Source organism: Emydura macquarii, unplaced genomic scaffold, assembly GCF_026122565.2.
Source record: "Emydura macquarii macquarii isolate MOO-44397 ecotype Brisbane River unplaced genomic scaffold, CSIRO-AGI_Emac_v2 contig_320, whole genome shotgun sequence".
NCBI lineage: Eukaryota > Metazoa > Chordata > Testudines > Chelidae > Emydura > Emydura macquarii.
In genome coordinates this window covers 4071572-4091661 of record NW_027130457.1, presented here as the reverse complement: position 1 = coordinate 4091661, position 20090 = coordinate 4071572, and the positions used below count along the sequence as shown (strand labels likewise).

General features: G+C 36.4%; 1 protein-coding gene across 3 annotated transcripts in view; it reads right to left on the bottom strand.

The window, feature by feature from the left end:
- CDH18 (cadherin 18) overlaps positions 1–20090 on the bottom strand; it is a 518716-nt gene that overhangs the window by 21647 nt on the left and 476979 nt on the right. For all 3 annotated transcript variants that reach the window (XM_067569768.1, XM_067569753.1, XM_067569759.1), the window contains one exon: positions 13528–13649. In XM_067569768.1, the coding sequence (XP_067425869.1) occupies positions 13528–13649 (122 nt within the window). The remainder of the gene's footprint in view (positions 1–13527; positions 13650–20090) is intronic.

Genomic DNA, 20090 nt, shown 5'->3' with positions numbered 1-20090 from the left:
AGAAATGCCTCACATGATCAGCCGAAATTCACATATTTAGTTTCTAATGTTGAGACTAAGACTGTCAAACCAAGAAAATTATTTAAAAAAAAAATTTTTAAAAAGCTGTTGGGGAGGGAATATTTTTGGTACTACAGAATTTCTTTTGTTACCGTTTTTCTTTATTCCTTTAGTAGCTAGTTAAAATTTTGATCAAAGGCCTTAGAAAAAGAAAGCGTGTTTCATTAAGTAATAGTTACAAAAAAACCTTGGCTGTTTAAAATAGTAAAATAACTTCATTTTGCCATGCATCTTAAACTTTTATTTAACTAGCTACTTTGTTGTTACTGGAGTAATCTTAGGGCTCAATCATTCCATCTTTACTCTTATAAGTATTTCTACATGACTACACTCAGTCTGGAAGACTGGACCAAATTTTCCCCTCAGATGCATGTGTCTTCCATTGAAGTGCATCTCTGAGTAGGTAGCCTTTGGTTGCTATTTGAAGACCTTATCCTGAAAGAGGAGGTAAGCCATGGAAACCCAGCATTTCTGTTTAGTTGATATATAATCAGTGTTCTTCTGGTTTTTATAGGACAGTTATGCCTTCTTACAGTAACTGAGGACTTTCAGAGATACAGAGCAGTGGAGGACTAAAAACTTTTGAGTCACTAGTCCAATATTAAAAATAAATGATCTTTAAAAATACTGAAATGCATGCATTTTTGTTCCAATTTTTCAATTTTAATGAAGGAACATACTGTGGTCACTGTGGATGCAAGGAAAATCTTGCTATCCAAATGTGTAAAAATGTACCTATATCATTTTTCTAACATTTCAGGTCAATTATTTTACAGGATCCTGTTTTAGATGCATGTCAGAATTTTTGAATACCCTATCTCAAGGCCTCAGTGCCACAGAACAATTGGCAGGATTTTTTTAGTAGCAATTTAAATCTCAAGAAAATATTTTGCTATATTCTCCCTTTTTTGCTGTGAAAATCCAAGTTTACTCTAATTTCAGCCATGCTGATTGAACTTCCCTTTTCATTAGTAAATATTATATGAAGTGTGTAGAGTACATTTAAAGCATTTATGTAGTTTTCTGAATCTTAAATTTAGCTCAAGTACCCAGAAAGTTTCAACGTTTTGCTGGGCATTTTTCAATGTATGTTTGCTGAATTCTAGGCATCCAATGTATATGGTTAACTTTTTAAGGGAAAGATGACCAGAAAGGAAGAGGAAGAAGACAGTATTTTTAATGCCAGAATACCCAAGCTAATTGAATGGGTAATGCAGCAAGCTCTAAGTTCTACTCTGTCCCTTTTCAGACCTGGATTTAAGTGGATTTGCACCTTACCAGGTCATGCTAATGACACCAGGTGCTCCTTATCAATGAATAGTGTTGGTTTCATTGGGATGTTAGAACTGACAGCACCCAGTGAGATGGCAGCCACAAGCAACACAACAGTCACTGATTCCGTGAGTTAACTAGTGATTTTTGTTTATTTACAGCATCAGACAGTGCCACAGAAATTACAGTACACCATCATCACAAAATCCCAATTATTGACATGAAAAAAATACACAGAAAAATGTTCTTGTTCAAATTACACAGTGAGATACTATTGTGATGAGTAGAACTTGTCGAAGAATTTTTTGCTGGAACCACATTACAATGGAATATGTAGTTCCATTGAAATCAAAATAATTTGTGAAATTGGGTCGATTTTTGTTTCAGAAGAAAACTGGGAGGAAAGGTTCAACAATATCAGAATGTCCTGGTTCAACATTTTGGGAATGAAACATTTTGATTTTTCATTTTGAAAAAACTTTTTGCTTCATATTTTTAAAATTGTGTATTATATTGTAGGATGTTATATATTGTATAATACAAAATAAAAAAAATCCTCAAAATCTACATGACCTTTAAAAAAAAAATCCTTCATAGTGAATTTTGAAATAATTGGTTCTCTTTCCCATTTGGAATGAAACCAAAATCCTGTGTAAAATGGAATTTTTGTCCTCCACATCCCTCTAGTGAGGAGTGAGATATAAATACACTGATGGAGGGATTTCCCACGTGTATGAGTCTTGTTCTTCCTGATAGACATTTAACCAGCTTCTCAAACTTTACAGGACATTTCAGATGAACGTTTTGCTATAATTTATCTATCAGGTCTCAATAATATCCATAATTGGGATCTGAATAGTTCCAGAATATAAGGACCTTCAAGTCTGAATATCATCCAGATCGACATTATTATGTGTTATTTTCCCCCTCCTTAATAAATAACATGCTATGAAATAGCTTATAGTTTGTTAGTTTAAAAAGGAATAGACCATAGAAGAGGATTTTATTTTTCAGTTGGATTGAAATACATATGAGTAAAACTCTTGATTCTTTTTGTCTCAGGGTCAGATTCCATCCTGACATAAGATGACACAACTCCAATTGACTTCAAGGGGAATTGCACTCACTTATGATGGATTTGAATTTGGTCCTGTGTTTCAAGCTACATTTATTGTGCATCATTCAGCAGTTCCTGTGAGATACAGAATGTATCTCCTCAGCAGGAAGAATGCCAGACTAGTAAAGTCATGAGTTGGATGTTCAAATGGGCTTTTCTTCATAAGTGTTTTGAGTGGGAAATCCTTTTGGGGGTTTATTGAAATAATTCCTTTCTCACACTAGGTTTTATTGAATTAAAAACAAATTAAATTGAGCTATTGGGAAGTGAGGGAGAAACATCTGGAAAGACTGTGAAAATCAGTATTGCTCAAACCTAACCCCAAATCCCTATCTAAAAAGGCCCAGTTTAAAAAAAAAAAATCCCACAGGTTTATGAAATTAACTACAAAATAAATCCAGTATGTTAAATCTGCTTTATTTTGCTTAACTGAAGACTGGAGGATTCTTCCTTTATAAGGAAAACTTGAGGCAGCTTAGGGATGCTGTGCGACTGCCTGCACCCTCCTCCTGGCTGATGAGGCAGGAGGAATGGCTGGGCCAAAATGGTATGGCCAGGGGAATCCTGGCTACCAGTACAGCCTCTTAGGACTATGGGCAACAAGCATAAAATAAAGCAGCTCTTAGAATGTCATTGTGTTCCCTCATGAATTGTAGGATTCATCTGCAGCTGATAATCTACCCTACTGTGTGATTGACTTTATAAGTAGAACTGGTTAGAAATTCTCTAATGGAACAGTTTTCCATTGGAGAATGTAAATATTTTTAAAGGTTTGATTTCAGCAAAGGTGCAGAGCCCAATTAGATGCTTCCCTGGTTTCCTGCCAGCTTGACCACCCAACCCTTCTGAAATCTGCCAGGCAGGCTGAAGCACATCCAGGAACCAGGAAGTGTTGGCTTCCAAGCTCTAGGGTTCCTGACTCCACTAAGGCTCTCAGGGCTTCCAGGATCTTGGCTCCCCATCAGGTCACCAGGCAGAATTTCATTTCAAAATTATTGAAAGGAACTGTTTAGATTTTCCCTAAATAATTTTTTTTCATTCTATTTTGTAGAGAATTTTGAAATTTTGTTTTTCTTCCAAATCACAATAAAACCGAATTTTGAAATTCTGGAAACCACCATGAAATTAAATTTCTGTTTTCTGCATCGTTTCATTAATAAGTATATAAATTCAAAGATAAAGAAATACGTACATCATTCAAAATAACAACAATTAAAAATCCTTCCCATTCAATAAGGAAAATATAAGAACCTCATAATCCAATCTGCAGTTAGTTATGCCTACTACTTTCTGTATCTGCATATCAACTTTTTTTTTTTCACCACCTATGTTCTATTACAAACTTTTGACTAAACCAGTTTTTAAATACTAAAACCACATTCACATGATGCTGAGCAAGGCAATAAAGGTGCAGATCTTTTAAAAGCTGTCAACATTTGAATTCAGTTTCAGATTTTACTTCTATCATTTTGAGCTATGACACAACCTCCTTTGCAAATCTAGATTTGGAGTATAAATCTGTAATATGAGAAGGATGGAAATCTGGATCACATTCCACCATCTACATTTCCAATCTATTCTTCCTGTTCTCATCTAACCCTGTGACTCTGTATTTGAAATTGGCCATGTTAGCTAGGAAAGTCCATAGATTCTAAACTTGCTTCATGTTTTTGTTCTTGGCTGGTTTCACTTCTTTGTTATTAATTAAATTAAATCAAATGTTCATTGAGTTGTGATAGTAGTAACAGCAGCCTGTAATCTCTCAACTCCCTCCCAAAATCCCATTCAATAATGTGAATTTAATGTCTCTTCATAAAGTTATTTGCTGTATAAAACATGTGCTATGTTTTGATAAAAATCCTCATGTTGAGAGCAAATTTCAACATATTTATGGTAGTTGGAAGCAAATGAAGATCTTTTTGATAGTTTCATTGTGAGGCTGAAAAGATAGATCATCAATTCATGTTGTACATTCAAATAACTAGGAAGCTGATGGTAGCTGCAAAAGAATATTTGTACTTCCACAGCATGCTTTAAAACAGCACTAGATGATTCTTCTTTTTCAGTGAGTTTTAAATATTGCATTGAGCACCCGTATCTCAGAGATTTAGATGATTGCATCTCACAACTTCTCTCTCTCTTTCTCTCTTCATTGTCTGAGTAAATGCAAAAATCTTCCTTTTGGACTTTTCTCAGCATTTTTAGAAGAAGTCTCCAGTACTTTGAACAGAATATTCTGCAGTTCGCTTTTCATATGAAGGCTCAATAGCATAAAGAGGAAGTATTCTCCCCCTTCCTGATAGAGAAATTTGTAGCCTTTAGAATGTCATTTCTTATGTTCAATCACACCTGTCCAGTCTCTGCTTTACAGCTAGAATCTGTCTTTCTTCTGTTCTCTCAGGCCTGTCAAAGGTACCTTTTTGGCTGCCCAGTAAGTATAGTTTATGTATTTACCAACTGCCACTAGACTTCACTTTCTTAGCTGCCGCAAGGCAGGCAAGAAACACAACTGATAGAAAGTATACATAATGCCCTCCTCCCACCCAGCTCATTCATTGCACTGTAGTGATGCACAGCATGAACATGAGGGGCTGGAAAAACTGAATCTACGTGGCATCAGAACAGCACCCCCCGGAGCAGCTTTTCACCTGGAGAGCAATGCTTTCAGGAAGAAGAAGCAGGCCAGGCTGCTGATCAGGGGAACAAAAGCCGCTTCTGTAGTGACATGGAGTCTAAACCCTAGAGGTTCTAGAAGGGGATAATGATTTTGTGTCTCTACTGGGTAAGAAGGATTAATTTTTCTCAGGGAAGAAATTGATTTTGGGAGTGTGAGAATTTATTTTTGTTGGAGATTATGATGCTGTGGGAGGCAACTCTATTCATTCTGCTATGAGAAAAGAGAAGTGTATGAGGGGGTGGACACACAGTGCATTATGGAGTCGAAAACTTGGGATGGGGCCTAGGTGTGTGGTTGTGGCATGTTTTCCTTAGAAAAGCCAGTCACAACTTGTCTTCCCTTCCTAGACATGGACCAGAGGTTTTGCTTCATCATGAAGTAGTAGTGACCTCAAGGGGAAGGGAATTAGACAAAGGGAAAGGATGAGACACAGAGATGTGGAAATTAGCAATAAGCATGGTAATTGTATGCAAATGTTAATGTGAAAATCATGCAAATCTTATGTAAATTAGTTATCATTATTTTTGATGGGCCAATGTAGGAAAGTCTGTGTTCGACCAACCATCTTGTATTAATGTCAATCTTAATTCTTTAGCTCTTTCTTTAATTTAATTTTTCCTCTGCTGTTTCACTTGCAGCATGAAGCCGTGGGTCTGTGAGTTTAAATCTGTCTGGAAAGATATCTCTAGGGCAAAGTGCTTCAATCATTTCTTTAAATTGCTCATTTTGTGGTACATTGAAGGCAGTGTTAGCATAAAAGAAGGTTATAACTTTCTTATCAAGTTCAAGTTCAAGTCAAGTCTTCAGTTGTTTTAATGATATAATCCACCAACTGAATTTACAGATTATTCTTTGTCATTTCTTGGGAGTTGAAGACAAATAAAGAGTTTTCCTGAACTAGGTTGATATTGAAAAGCTGCTGAAAGACTTAGAATAAGGGTTTTAATTAATGCAATTCTGTCAAACAGAAGACAATGGCGTAGAAAACGCCTCACTTGCAGAAGCATTAAAACTGTGAATGTTCTGCATTCCCACTTCAAAAGACAAAGTACCATTCAATGGCACATTTGATCTTAAAGAATCTAAAGAAACTTATGTTCTGCTTTTTTTTAAGCTTAGCACAGATCCTCTATATATTGCTACTTAACTTTTCTAAATCTTTACATTTTTCTCTAGAATTACCTATTTTCATTAATTCAATTCATTCAGTTTTTTCACTTTTTTCAACTTCAGATATATTTAATCAGTAACCAATGCAACAATGTTTATAATCATTAAATATTCATCACCCTTCTGCAGTATTGATCAGCAGCTTTCACATTTACTGCAATTAGAATAAGAAACAACCATCTACTCAAATCAATATGGTGAAACCTGAAAAAAAATAATAATCGTGTTATCAAGTACCCTGCCTCCTTACAAGAGTTTCTGGATTCTAGCAAACAAAGCAATTCTAACAGTTCATAATACTATCAATGACTCTATCTATTGCTCTGTCCCAGTCCTTTGATTTTCTTATTGTTTACTAATAGGACAAATTTGAAATACTTTAACTCTGATGTTGACATCATTTCCTGTTTAACTTTTCAGAATAGTTGAAATTTTCATACACAGATTGAAATTATAATCTAATTTTTATGTGTGTGTGTGTGTGTGTGTGTGTGTGTATTCATGTAAATATTTCAGAATAACTTGAAGCCAACAGAAGTCCAGCAACAATAACAACTGATTAAAACAGAAACAAAACACTCAAAAAAAAGCTGGAGGCAGTGAAGGGGAAGGGTTGGACAAAAAAAACCCATGTGTTTTTCACAAACCTGCAAAGTAACTCATCAGGAAGTATGCAGTGTAGTTGTAGCCATGTCAGTCTCTGTATATTAAAGAGAAAAGATGGGATAGTTAATTTCTTTTATTGAACCAACATCTATTGGTAAGAGAGACAAGCTTTTATGCAACACAGCGCTTTTCTTCAGATCTAGGAAAGATACTCCAAGCATCAGAACGAAATGCAAGGTGAAACAGATTGTTTAGCATAAATAGTTAGCACATATTCTAAGGGACCATTCAAGGTAGATACTAAATATATCTCAACAATCTGCTCCACCTTGCACTTAGCTGTGACACTCTGAGTACCTTTTCCAGATCCAAAGAGCTCTGTGTGTGGCTCAAAAGCTTGTCTCTCTCACCAGTAGATGTTGGTTCAATAAATGATATTACCTCATCCACCTTGTCTCTCATCAGGTAGTGACTTTTGAAAAGCAAATTTTAGTTATACATTCATACATTGCTATTTTACATCTGATTTTTTACATAAATGATGTATTTCATTTGATGGAACTTTTAAATTGAAGTTCTTAATATTTTCAGAAATGAAAATATATGAAACCCAAGGAATGCTGAGTAACATTTTGCTACTGTAATTATTAGTATAGAACCTGAACTCAGTGCTTACATTTTACCCCTCAGCTCCCAGAAAAAGGATTCCATTGGTTATAGTCCTTCCTCCTTTCTGTATTCTAACAAGTTTTAATTACCCAAATCAAGCTAAAGATAGGATGGCCCCTTACTACTGGAATATCTTCTGTGAACTAGTCCTTAAGGCCACTATCCTCTTTTCCTGCAAGTCCCTTCTTAATTCCACTTTTGCTGTGATACCTAAAGTAAATTTTCCATTGTGTTGACTATTTGTGGAGTACAAGGAAATTTTAAGACCCAAGTCTGTATTAAGATAAAGAATAATCTTTTTCTCTTTTAAAGTGCTATTTTAACAGCTAATTTGATTTTTTACTCATGACAGTGTTAAGTGAAGCGATATTATGGCATTGCTTGACAATTTATTTGCCCTGAGATTAGCAGAAGTGAATGCGTATTTTTTGCGAAATATAAAATTGGGTGTTTGAATTTATTTGTTTTTTATATTCAAGTAATGGAATTCAATTCCAGCTTTTATGTTAATTTTAATATTTTTAAAATAGATTTTTCAATTAAAACTTTTTATAATATGCCATAAATGACAAGCAATAAAATACTTGAGAACCATTGTAAGGTTAAAGAGATCATTCAACCGTTTTAGGTATTTTAATTTTTTGCTTTTATTTTTGTTAATCAGAAAACATCCTGGCTACGCATCCATGTGCATTTTTAACCTCTGATTGGGTAGTGCGTATGCATGTTAGATGGAACAGCCATATACTTGACAGACGGGGAGACACCTAAACAGGCCAAGCACAGCTTTGTACTGAATAATTATTTGTTCAGAAAAGTCATAGACATGCTCATTTTTATGAGTTAAGAGAAACTACATATTGAGAAACTTTTGCTGTGTTCTCCTAAATTCTACATTAGCCAAACATAACAAATTGGGCTTGTCATCAAAGCTTTATTATAGATGGCATTGAAATATTTTCTGTGATCACCTCTTAAGGGGGATCTTTTGGGGTTAAACGTTAAGCTTTAGTAAACTACATTGGGAATTGTCTCCCTCCGCCTCCCAGCATTGGCCATGTATTAGTCCTTTTTGACCAATCTATTTTAATGTTAAAGAAGACTTCTTTTTCTTTCAGTACTTTTATAATCCGCTATCCTGTTTAGGTAATGGATAGAAGAATTATCGTTTACTGAATACAAACATTACCTGTTTCTGAGTCACTGATACATTGCAATGGCCTTATCCTAACAGATAAAGCACAAGATGGAATATTAGTTGGTGTCTGCTACAGACCACCAAATCACATTAGGGAACTATTTAAGCACTTATCTATAATGTGTAAGAAAAGATGTTATGTGATCATGGGGGACTTCATTTGGAGTGACATATGCTAGAGGTCTTATGCTGCCAGTAATAAAACATGCTTGGAATTTCTAAACATTATAAATGACAGTTTCCTTACTCAAAAAATGTTTCATCCAATATGAGGGGAATTCTTTATCAGACCTTGTCTTAAAAAATAAAGAGGAACTGATCACAGAACTAAAAATTAATGGTAGCTTAGGTAGAAGCGATCATGATTTGATCATATTTATAATGTGCAAGTCCAGACCACTAATGTATATATTTCGTGTTTTAATTGGGCTAGTTTCACAAAGCTATAAATAATTATGACCCAAATCAGATGGGAGGAAGAATTTAATCAGAAGAACGTGAATGATAATGATAACACTTTACCAGCTGCCCAAATAGTGAAGGCAACTATTATATATTATATAAATGGAAGACAGAGGAAGCTGATAATAATGAAAATAAATCAGAAGTTAGGAACTGTAGAAAATGAATAAAGGAAGGAAAGGGACACCAGGAGAAATCTATGGCGAACAGAGTTAAAGACAACAAGAAGGATATTTTTTAAGTATACTAGGAGCACAAAGAAAACTGACAATGGTATTGGTCCATTCCTAGATGGAAATCGTATAATTATCAATAATAATTCAGAGAAGGCAAAAGTGTTCAATAAATGTTGCTGTTCCATATTTGGGGAATAAACAGATGATATAATCTCATCATATTGTGAAGTTAACAATCTCTCTATTCCACTAGTATCTGAGGAAGATGTTAAACAGCAGCTACTTACGTTATACATTTTGAAATCAGCATTTCCAGATAAGTTGCCTCTATGAGTTTTAAAAGAACTGGCTGAAGAGGCTCACTGGAACATTAATGCTGAAGTCTTGGAGCACTGGGGAAGTCCATAAAAATGGAAGAAAACTAATATTGTGCAAATTTTTAAAAAATGTAAAGGGGATGATCCAGGTGACTATAGGCCTGTCAGCTTCACATAGATCCCAGGCAAGATAATACAGCAGCTGATATGAGACTTAATTAATAAAGAATTAAAGGAGGGTTATGTAATTAATTAAAATCAACATGGATTTATGCAAAACATATACCATTAAACTAACATTTTTGATGAGATTACAAGTTTGGCTAATAAAGGTAATAGTGTTCATGAATATACTTTGACTTATGGAAGGTGTTTGAGTTCGTACTGAACAATATTTTGATTAAAGTACTAGAACAACATAAAATTAGCATGGTACATTAAATGGATTAAAAACTGCCTAATTTATCGATCTCAAAATGGGGAATCATCATTGAGCAGGTGTGTTTCCAGGGGGTCCCAAGGGATCAGTTCTTGGTTCTATATTTAACATTTTTATCAGTGACCTGGAAGAAAACTTAAAATCACCACTGATAAAGTTTACAGATGACACAAAAAATGGGAAAGAAGACAGGTCACTGATTCAGAGCGATCTAGATTGCTTGGTAAACTGGGAACAAGCAAATAACAGGTGTTTCAAGACAGCTAAATGTAAATGTATTAATCTAGGAACAAAAAAGGGAGGCCATACTTATATGACAGAGGATTGTATCCTGGGAGGCAGGGACTCTGAAAAACGTTTGTGGGATGCGGTGGATAATCAGATTAACTTGAGCTCCCAATATGACTCTGTGGACAAAAGAGTTAATATAATCCTGGGGTGCATAAATGGTGGAATCTCAAGTAGGAGTAGAGAGATTATTTTATCTCTATACATGGCACTTGTGCAACCACAATACTGTGTTACATTCTAGTGCCCACAATTCAAGAAGGATATTGATAAATTGGAGAGGATTCAGAGAAGTGTCACAAGAATAATTTAAAGAGTAGAAAATATACCTTACAGTGAGAGACTTAAATAACTCAATATATCTGGTTTAACAAAAAGAAGGTTAAGGTGTGATTTGATTACAGACTATAAAGCTTGGCACAGGTAACAGATATTTTTTATATTGGGATCTTAAATCTATCAGAGAAAGGTATAACATGATCCAATGGCTGGAAGTTGAAGCTAGACAAATTCAGACTGGAAATAAGGCATACATTTATAATGGTGGGAGTAATTAACCATTGGAAAATTTACCAAGGGTCATAGTGGATTTTCAGTCAGAAACAATTTTTAAAACAAGATGGGATGTTTTACTTAGAATCTATAACCATATTGGATTCTAACCTCAACTTCTTATGTTTCATTTAATTATTTGTACTATTTTATATAGCATAATTACAGTTATTAGGTTTAATTAATAAAAAGATACAAAATCGGGATACGATGTCCAGCTGGGAGTCCCTTAAACCAGATATGTGTGGAGTCTAAGAATCTGAGATTTGACGTTCCTTGATGCAATGAGTTCCTTAATGGGACATCCCACTGGTCATTCTCACCAATGGTGGCTAAGTCAGAATAAATAAAAGCAAAGCAAAAGTCTTTTAAATTAGTCTGAGCCATCATGTCTATCTGAACCATCACACATTTTATCATAAGTAATGGTTAACTTATAATGTTAGCCTAATCTTTCCTCCCCTCTTTCTTAATGTTTGACAAACTCAATTGTTGCATCTTGTCTTCAATTAGATCAGTGTTTCTTAACCTGGGGTTTTGGAGGGGTCGCAAGTGCAGAGCTGGTATTGGGGGTGGCAAGAAAGGCAATTGCCTGGAGCCACAGGGGCGCCATGAAACTAAGTTACATGCCTCAGCCCCGTGGGGGTGGGACTCAGGCTTCAGGGGTACAGTAGTTTGGAAAGGTTAAGAACCACTGAATTAGATAGTAAGCTCTTTGGGGCAGGACCCATGACTTCTTATGTGCTTTTTGCATAGTACAATAGTAACTTGATTTTCACTAGAGCTTTAATGCACCACCAAAGTACAAATAAATAATAATAATAAGTGTGTAATACAGTTTTCCTTGTTTAAAAATACATTAGTAACATGTACACTGTTCCATCCTTTCATATTGAACTACTGTGCTATACAGTCCTTCCCAGAGGTACTACTCTTGGATGTTAGACTGTAGTGTAGCAAGGGTCAAGGTATCATTCACGCCAGGGAACAATGAGAAATATAACCCCAATATACATCAGCAGCAGGTGTCAGTGTGGTCAGACATATTTGATCATTTAATAAATAGCTTGCTCACAATTTCCCACATACAGAACGACCTTTAGAGAGTTTAAATTGTCATCAATGTAAATCATTTGCTGATTTAAAAAACTTAGCAAACAGAGAAAAAACTCACAAACATTTCAATTTGCTTTGTGCCATGTTTTAACTCATGAAAGATATACTTTGTCTTTAATTTACATCATTTATAAATAAAAGTATTGCACTGGATAACAACTGGAAGTTGGAAAAGAAAATCATATTATTTAGGAGGATTTCACAATATTTTTGTCACCGTTTAGTTTTATACAAGTCCCTCAAGTTGTGCTTTATTTGCTGTGGATATTTCTGACATTGTGGATATGAATATCCACTTCCATTCCCCAAAACACACATGAATTTTCATGTTTTTGATATGAAAGCCATCACTGCTCAAAACATGGGCCCATTAGGAAAAATGTGAGCACACTTATATTTTGAATGCTCTTCACTTTTTTTTTTTTTTTTTTTTTTAAACAAATAACTCTTTATATCTAATAACTGCTCAATATCTGCCTCAGATTTCATTGTAATCTGTGGTGACTGCAATACTTTATTAAGTACATAAAATCAGATTGCCCCATTAATCATAAATTAGCACAGAATTAAATAAAGTGTGTCTCCAAATGAACATTAAGTATGAAAAGCAGTTACTCCCTAACATGCATTTTAAGATACTCAAGCAAACTACCGCATAGCCAGCAGGAAGTGGGGGCAAATAGTGCAGAATGGTTAAAATGAGTGAAAGGTGTTGGAAATATTGTAAAGCCTTGGGCAATGATGGAGCATACCAGCAAAGGAAGTAGCAGTAGAGCAGTAGTCTATTTAGCCTCAGTTTTAAGAGAGAAACCATCCTCATATCCCTGAAAACATTTACAGCCTCCTTCGTATTACGAACATCTGGTGTCATTTCATAGGGACATGTTTGTAATCTCACACAAACTGCTCCTTATGACAACAAAATGCGCAAAGAAGCACCATGACAGCCATGTTGTATCTACCATTTTGCAAAGCACCATAAAGGAATCTTACACCCACTGACTACTGGGATGGGAGAGAAATTGAATTTGCTTTGTACAATTTTTGATGATGATGATAGTTGATTACTATAAACAAAATCATAGTTTCCAATATATATACATTTAACAGACAACATTATGATCTTGCCCATCTTGACTGAACACAGACATTTGATTTTTAACATTAACATCCCCCCCAATTTTTTTTTAAATCCCCAAACACATTCCCCTCCACCTATCACATTCAAAAGTTTGATCAAATGCAAAATATAAAAATATAATGACATTCATTTTTTTTTTTGCCTGTAAAAATTGTGATGCTCAAGTACTCATTGAATCAAACCTCTTTTGCAAGTGACATTAACAGAAATAAAGATGTTCTTTTGACATACATTAGAGGAAAGAGAACTGTGCAACTGATTGGTTACCTGACCGGGCTTTGCATTCTCACAGACAACTACATCATATTCTCTGGCAAGCTCTGGAGGATTGTCGTTGACATCCAGAATTCTAATATCAACTGGAACATGGCTTAGCAGGCCAGGGTTGTCTGTAAAACACACAGAAATGTATTCAGTCGTTTGACATTTTTAATACACACTTTAAAGCCTTAGTTCAAACAAAGTTTTTTTAAAATGATGGTTTGTCAAAAGCTCCAAATACCACAGTAGAACTTTTAGTAAAGATAATTTTATAAAGATCCTATTTTCTGAGTCTCATTAACATTTTGAAAAATGAAAAATGAATACAGAGGCACGGCATGAATGCTAAATCGCTATTTTGTCATATCAAGGAAATTACAAGTTACTCAGGAATTAAAGTGGGAAAAAGTTTTCAGACTTTATTGCATGGTGTCACACTGTATGCCAAGAAGTGATCAGTTGGCTTCACAATTAACCTGAAAGTGTCACTGCAGTGTTGCATAAAATCTAAAATTCAGTTCAGTACTTTTGTTTTCCCCAGTTCCTCAAATATTTCAGGGTATTAAAATAAAATACCAAAACATTAAGAGAAGAATAAACAAGCAAACACATTTAAACTGTTTGGTCAAACTTGGCACCAGATAGCTGGCAATATATTACACTGCTGGAAATTATATAAATACAATAAAATTGACCTTCATACTGCTTCATTAAAGTCAATGGGAGTTTTGCTGTGGGCTTCAAAGGAGAAGGATTAATCCCATAAACAGTAATAAAATAATGAATAATAAAGTTTTAAGTTGTTCAGGTTTTAAAAAATAACTGTTCTACCAAATTAGGGATGACTCTGATTTCCAAAAAATCAAAATAAAAAGTATAACAAACAAACTGATTTCAATGAACAGGAGTTTTACATGATAAAATGGGAAGGAAATGCAAGTTTCCTTGATCTGTATGCACATTGTTTCATTCTCATTATCTTACATTGACTTTTTATATTTCATTATATTAATTTTATGTGATGAACCTTTTATAGTTAGCATTCTTCATTATAATAGCTTCAGTTTCTACAACAATATTTCTTCCAGAAATTTTTCAATATGCATCTCTGAACAGAAGAAAAATCTTTCAGAACTGGTTAAAAATATAGACCCTTTGCTGAAAAGTGTGGACTTCATTTTTACCATCCTCCACTGGAACATAACTGGCAATAAAAGATATCAGGGTCCAATTTTTCAGGCACTGCACAGATGTAAGTTGCTTGTAATTGCCAATAGATAACTGGATCTGTGTTTTTTTTATAATGTGTGTCTGTGTGTGTGTGCGCACACACACGCAAGCGAGAGAGAGAAACACACTGTAATTTTCATCTAGTCTGTAGCCTGGATATGTTTGCCTTAATTAGCCCATATCACATACCTCTATCAAAAGGATTATTGGTGTGATGGCTCAGACTCATTACACTGTTCTTGACTTACGCTCAGAATTCTTTCAGTTTATTAGTTAAATGAGACAGCTGTCTAGTCCTAGAAAATCACTTTAAGGCTATTTCTACATTTGAGCTGGGAGGTGTGATTCCCAGCTCATGTAGACATACCCATGCTAATTATACTTGTGATAACATGCTAAAAATAGCAGTGTAGCAGATAGCACTATTTTTAGAGAGCTAGCTCGAGCAGAGCGAACCACATCTCACAGCTCAAATGTAGATGTAACCTGTATCACCAAATAACTTCCTGCAGAGCAATATATCAGAATGTTGACGTTCTAGTGCATTTTAACAAGGTGAGATCTTCAGTCTTCTCTACTTTTAGGTGGGATTCTGGACAAAGGCCCTGGTCTACAGGTTCCATTAAGAGTCTCTCACATGCAAGGGCACAACCCCACACAAAATATGTTTCAAATTATACCTATACTTGCCCCTCCCATGCCCATTCTTAATGTTCTTAATGAATTAAGCATGAGAAACTGGAGGAAGTTAAAATAATGATAAGTAGTGTCATTCATAGTAACGGAAGACCTGATCAGGAAAAAATAAGAGCATCTACTCCTGCCCCAAACTTTCCTCCCAGTATTAGAATTCAGATCATGTGAGCCTTTTCACAAGTTAAATACAGGCTGGGCACTTCCATTTTCTTGCTACAACTTTTCTTGCTTGTTAATATTTTTCAATTGTGCCTTACAAAAAAAACTGATTACCTACCTGTATTATAACTGTTGTTCTTCGAGATGTCACTACAAATGTGTATTTCATTTAGATGTGCGTGCACCCAGAGCAACAGAGCTGGAGGGTTTTCTGCAGCAGTACCCATTGGAGATGGCACATGAACCCTGCACATCTTTGTCGCACCTGATGCTGTATCAAGGTGGCAGCACCCCAACCTGCCCTCAGTTTCTTCCCACCAGAACATGACAAAACAGGACTCAGATGCACAGGAGCCAGGGGATGGGTGTGAAATACATGAGTGCAACAACATCTAGAAGAACAAAAGTTACAATACAGGTGAGTAACCATTTTTTCTTCAGGTGGTTGCACATGCGTATACCACTCAGGTCATTCATGAACAATTAGGAGTTGGAGCTCAGAGTCTGCAACATATGACTGTGACACTGCCTTCTCAAAATTTGCATCAGATCTCAAAGCAGTCATCATGGTGTAATTGTGAGTGAAGGTATGTACCGAGAACCAAATGGCAACCCTACAGATGTCCAATATGAGGACATCATTTTGAAAAGCCACTGAAGTAGTTTGAGCTCTCACTGAATGAACCACTAGTCTATGTGGAGGAGAAGGAGGTGTTTGTTACCCCACAATCCATGGTAATACAGGAAGCAATCTGTCTAGAAATTGTGTGGTAACTATTAGACCTCTACATTTGTTAACACAAGAAACAAATAGCTAAAGAGATAGCTTGAAAGGCTTAGTCCTATCAAGATGAAAGGTTCATGCCCACTTTACATCCAAAGTATGCAGATGTTCTTCATCCTTTTGTAAATGTGGTTTTGGGGGCAGAGGATGAAATGCAGATACCACCATAGTTACAAAGTTTGGCGCTAGCCTCAAAACTACTTACTTTTGAAAAATATTGTGTATGGTGGTTCTGCCATGACAGCCTGAAGATCACCCACTCTTCAGGCTGACATAAGAGTAAGGATACTTTCTGACACAGGTGAGGCAAAAAACAGGTAGCCATAGGCTAAAATTGAGGACCCATTAAATCAGGTAATACAATCTAAAGTTTCCAAGGTGGCAATGGATCCTTTCTGGGGAAAAAAATCTAACACTCCCTTTTAAAATCTAAGGGTATGTCCACATTGCAATGTAAATGCAGGGTTTGAACTCAGGCTCCCCCTTCTGTCTATCCACAAATCATGCTAACCCAGGGCTTGGACCCAGGGTCCCAGGACCTCAGGAGGATGGAGCGTTCAAGACTGAATAAAGCTGGGACCCATATTTCAAGCCTTATTGCTTTGCAGTGCAGATACAGCACCATTGGACTTGTGCTCTGGGAGTCCACCAAAATATTGCACAATCCCATGGGCTAACCTTCCTTGTTGGATAGTCAAGTTTGGTGAACGGTCAAGTTTTACCACACTGCACCAAAAACAAATGGTTACAGCATCCACATTGTGGGAGCATGCTAGGAAGTCTGGCATATGGGTGGTAGGATGCAAGCCAAGATAATTCATTGTAGACACTGGAGCTGTAGGTTGGGATCCAAGGTGAAACAATTCCTAACCTGGTGTTACAAATGAGTATAAATGCTCCAGCCCTCGGTTAAGAAACTCAGGGTCTGCTATCTTGAGTGCTACTAACCCTGGGCTTACATTGCAGCATAGGAAACCGTTGGGTTTGAAAAAATGGATGTTCCTTGAATGGGAAGGTGAATTGCTGAGGACACCAAGTGAACTCTCTGTGAGCTTAGAGAAAGTTCTAAGGATCTGAGATGGAACAATTAGTCTAAAATGTCCTAAAACTTAACTTCTGGTGGAGACATGCTGTGGAGAGTGAACCAGATTGAAAATCATTTCCACTTACTTTAGTAAGTGGATCTAATAAATTGCTTTCTACTATTAATCAATACCTCCTGAACTGACACTCAACAGTCCTTATCTGCCTGAGCTAACCACTCAACAACCATGCCACCCACAAGGTGAAGGCTGTTGGGGTCTGGATATAACATCCGTCCATGTTGCTGGGTGAATAGGCCTGGAAGACAAGGCAGAAGCTAAATGTTGAAAGGACAGGCTGTGAAGATCCCAGAACTATCACTGTCTTGACCAAGCTGGAGTTTAAGAATTATCTTGGCATGGGTTTGCTTCAATTTGAGAATTACCTTTGGGATGATCAGTACTGGGGAATATGTATGTGAGACTCTGTCCCACTGCAGATGAAAGGCATTGGTTAATAAGTCTAGACTGTAACCCACTTGGGAACATAACTGACAGCATTTCTTATTGTTTTTTGTTGCAAATAGATCAACCGATAAAATATCCCAAACATGAAAGATAATACTGAGCACACTGTTCTTCAGGGACACTCATGATGTTAAGAAAATATCCTGCTGTGATGGTTGGCCAACCGGTTCTAGGACCCCATTAAGTGTGCAGCAAAGGGAGTAATGGCCTCTTTTGTACAAAACTCCTACAGTTTCATTTGTTCTTGACAAATCTGATCAGACTGTGTCCCTCCTTGTCTGTTAGATAGCATATCATGCTTGTATTGTTGGTCAATATCTGTCCAACAAGCACTATGTGAAGGGGAGAAGATGGGCAATCTTTGGAAATTGCCTGGAGTGTGAGGAAAATTGATTAAAAGGGTCAAATTGTGTTCTATCCATAATGCTTGGGTTCACAATCCCCTTAGGTGCGTGCCCGATGCTATCAGGGACACATCAGTAATAACTGTCTCAAACAAGGAAGAGAATGAGAAAATGGCATGTCCTTGCATGTATTGTTTTGATCCATCCACCAATCTCAAGATACATAGACCAATTTGTCTAAAGGATATCTGTTCAGTCAATAGACTGATTTTAGCCACACTTGCAGGATGCATAGGCAAAGCCTGGCATGTTGGGTCATGTAAATGCATGAGGCCTGCTGCCTAGTAACCTTTGACATGTCAAGACTGTGGTGATGAGATGTGACTTGAGATACTATCTAGGTAAATGGTCTGAAATCTCTCCTGAGGAACAAAAGCACATGAATTAGTACAACTGAGTGGGACCCCAATAAATTCTATTTTCTGTGTTTTAACTAATGTCAATTTTCCTTGCTCAACGTAAGTCCCAGACAGTCAAAGAGATGAAGAATGTACTGGATGTAGTGGAAAACCTGGTGTTTGGATGTGCCTTGAACTAACCAATCATCCTGGTAATTTACAACTTCCCTTTCTCCTCAGAATATCCCAGTCTCACAGTGCTTAGGACCCATTTGTCTGTTATAGATTTCCAAGCACTGAAGAAATGGGAAAAATCTACCCCCAAATGGGGGTAGATGGAAGGACCACTGCTATCCTTGAGGGAGAAATCAAATAGGCTGCTTCCTGACTGAGGATAAGCTGGTTCTGTTGACCTGGCATTAGAGGAATTATTGCTTTGCAAATTCTGCTTTCTCTTTTGAGAAATTAGGTTCCCTTGATGAGTAGAAAGGTTGCCTATAATATTGCTGTTAGTACTGAAGCTGTTGTTGAGGTCTGCTTTGGTGTCTCTTGGAGGCTGGGATATAGATCCCAATGAACAATGAATAGCTCAACAGTCTTTAAAAGAATGTGAGGTCTCATTATTTCTGTCTGAAAATAAACACCATCCATCAAACAGACTGTCTTCTATAATTTGTTGGATGTCAATTGCTATATCCAAGTTCTGTAACCATGAAGCTTTCCTCTGTGTTATTTCAGAGGTTATCACCATAGAGGAAGCATCAGCTGCAGCAAATTCAGATTGGAATGCCATCTTGGTCACTACGCAACTGTCTGAAGGGAAAGCCTTAATTTTCTCCTCTTTCCCCTCTGGTAATTTCACAGTAAACCTGGATGTGCAACCCCGTTTAGAGAGTAATATGTGGCTCACAGTGCCTGCTAATCTGCTATATGCATCTGGAGAAAGGAGGTGGAATAAAGTTTTTTTCCCAAATAAATCAAGTCTCTTGTGCCCTTCTTCTTATGGGTTGATTTAAATCTCCCAAGACATGATCGCTCATTGACAGCCATCCATACTAAAAATTCAGTGCAGAATGGGAATAAAAACACTCAAAGTCTTGCATAGGAACCTGATAACATTTGTCCATGTACTTAGCTATAGGCGCTAAGAGTGCTGGCATATGCCATAAAGTCTTTCTTGATTCTAAAAGAGCCTTATTAATAGAGAAGGCTACCATACCAAAGGCAGCAGCCTGGAGTATGTCTTAAAGCTTGTGAGTGTTCTTTTGTACAAGCTCATTTTGTATGCTGAAAGCAGCAGCCATTTTTCTCAGAAGTTCCTGATGAGACTTAAAATAATCTGGAACGAGAGAAGAAGAGTCCAGGATCATTCAATTATCAAGTGAGGAGGAAGAAAGTTTAACAGGAG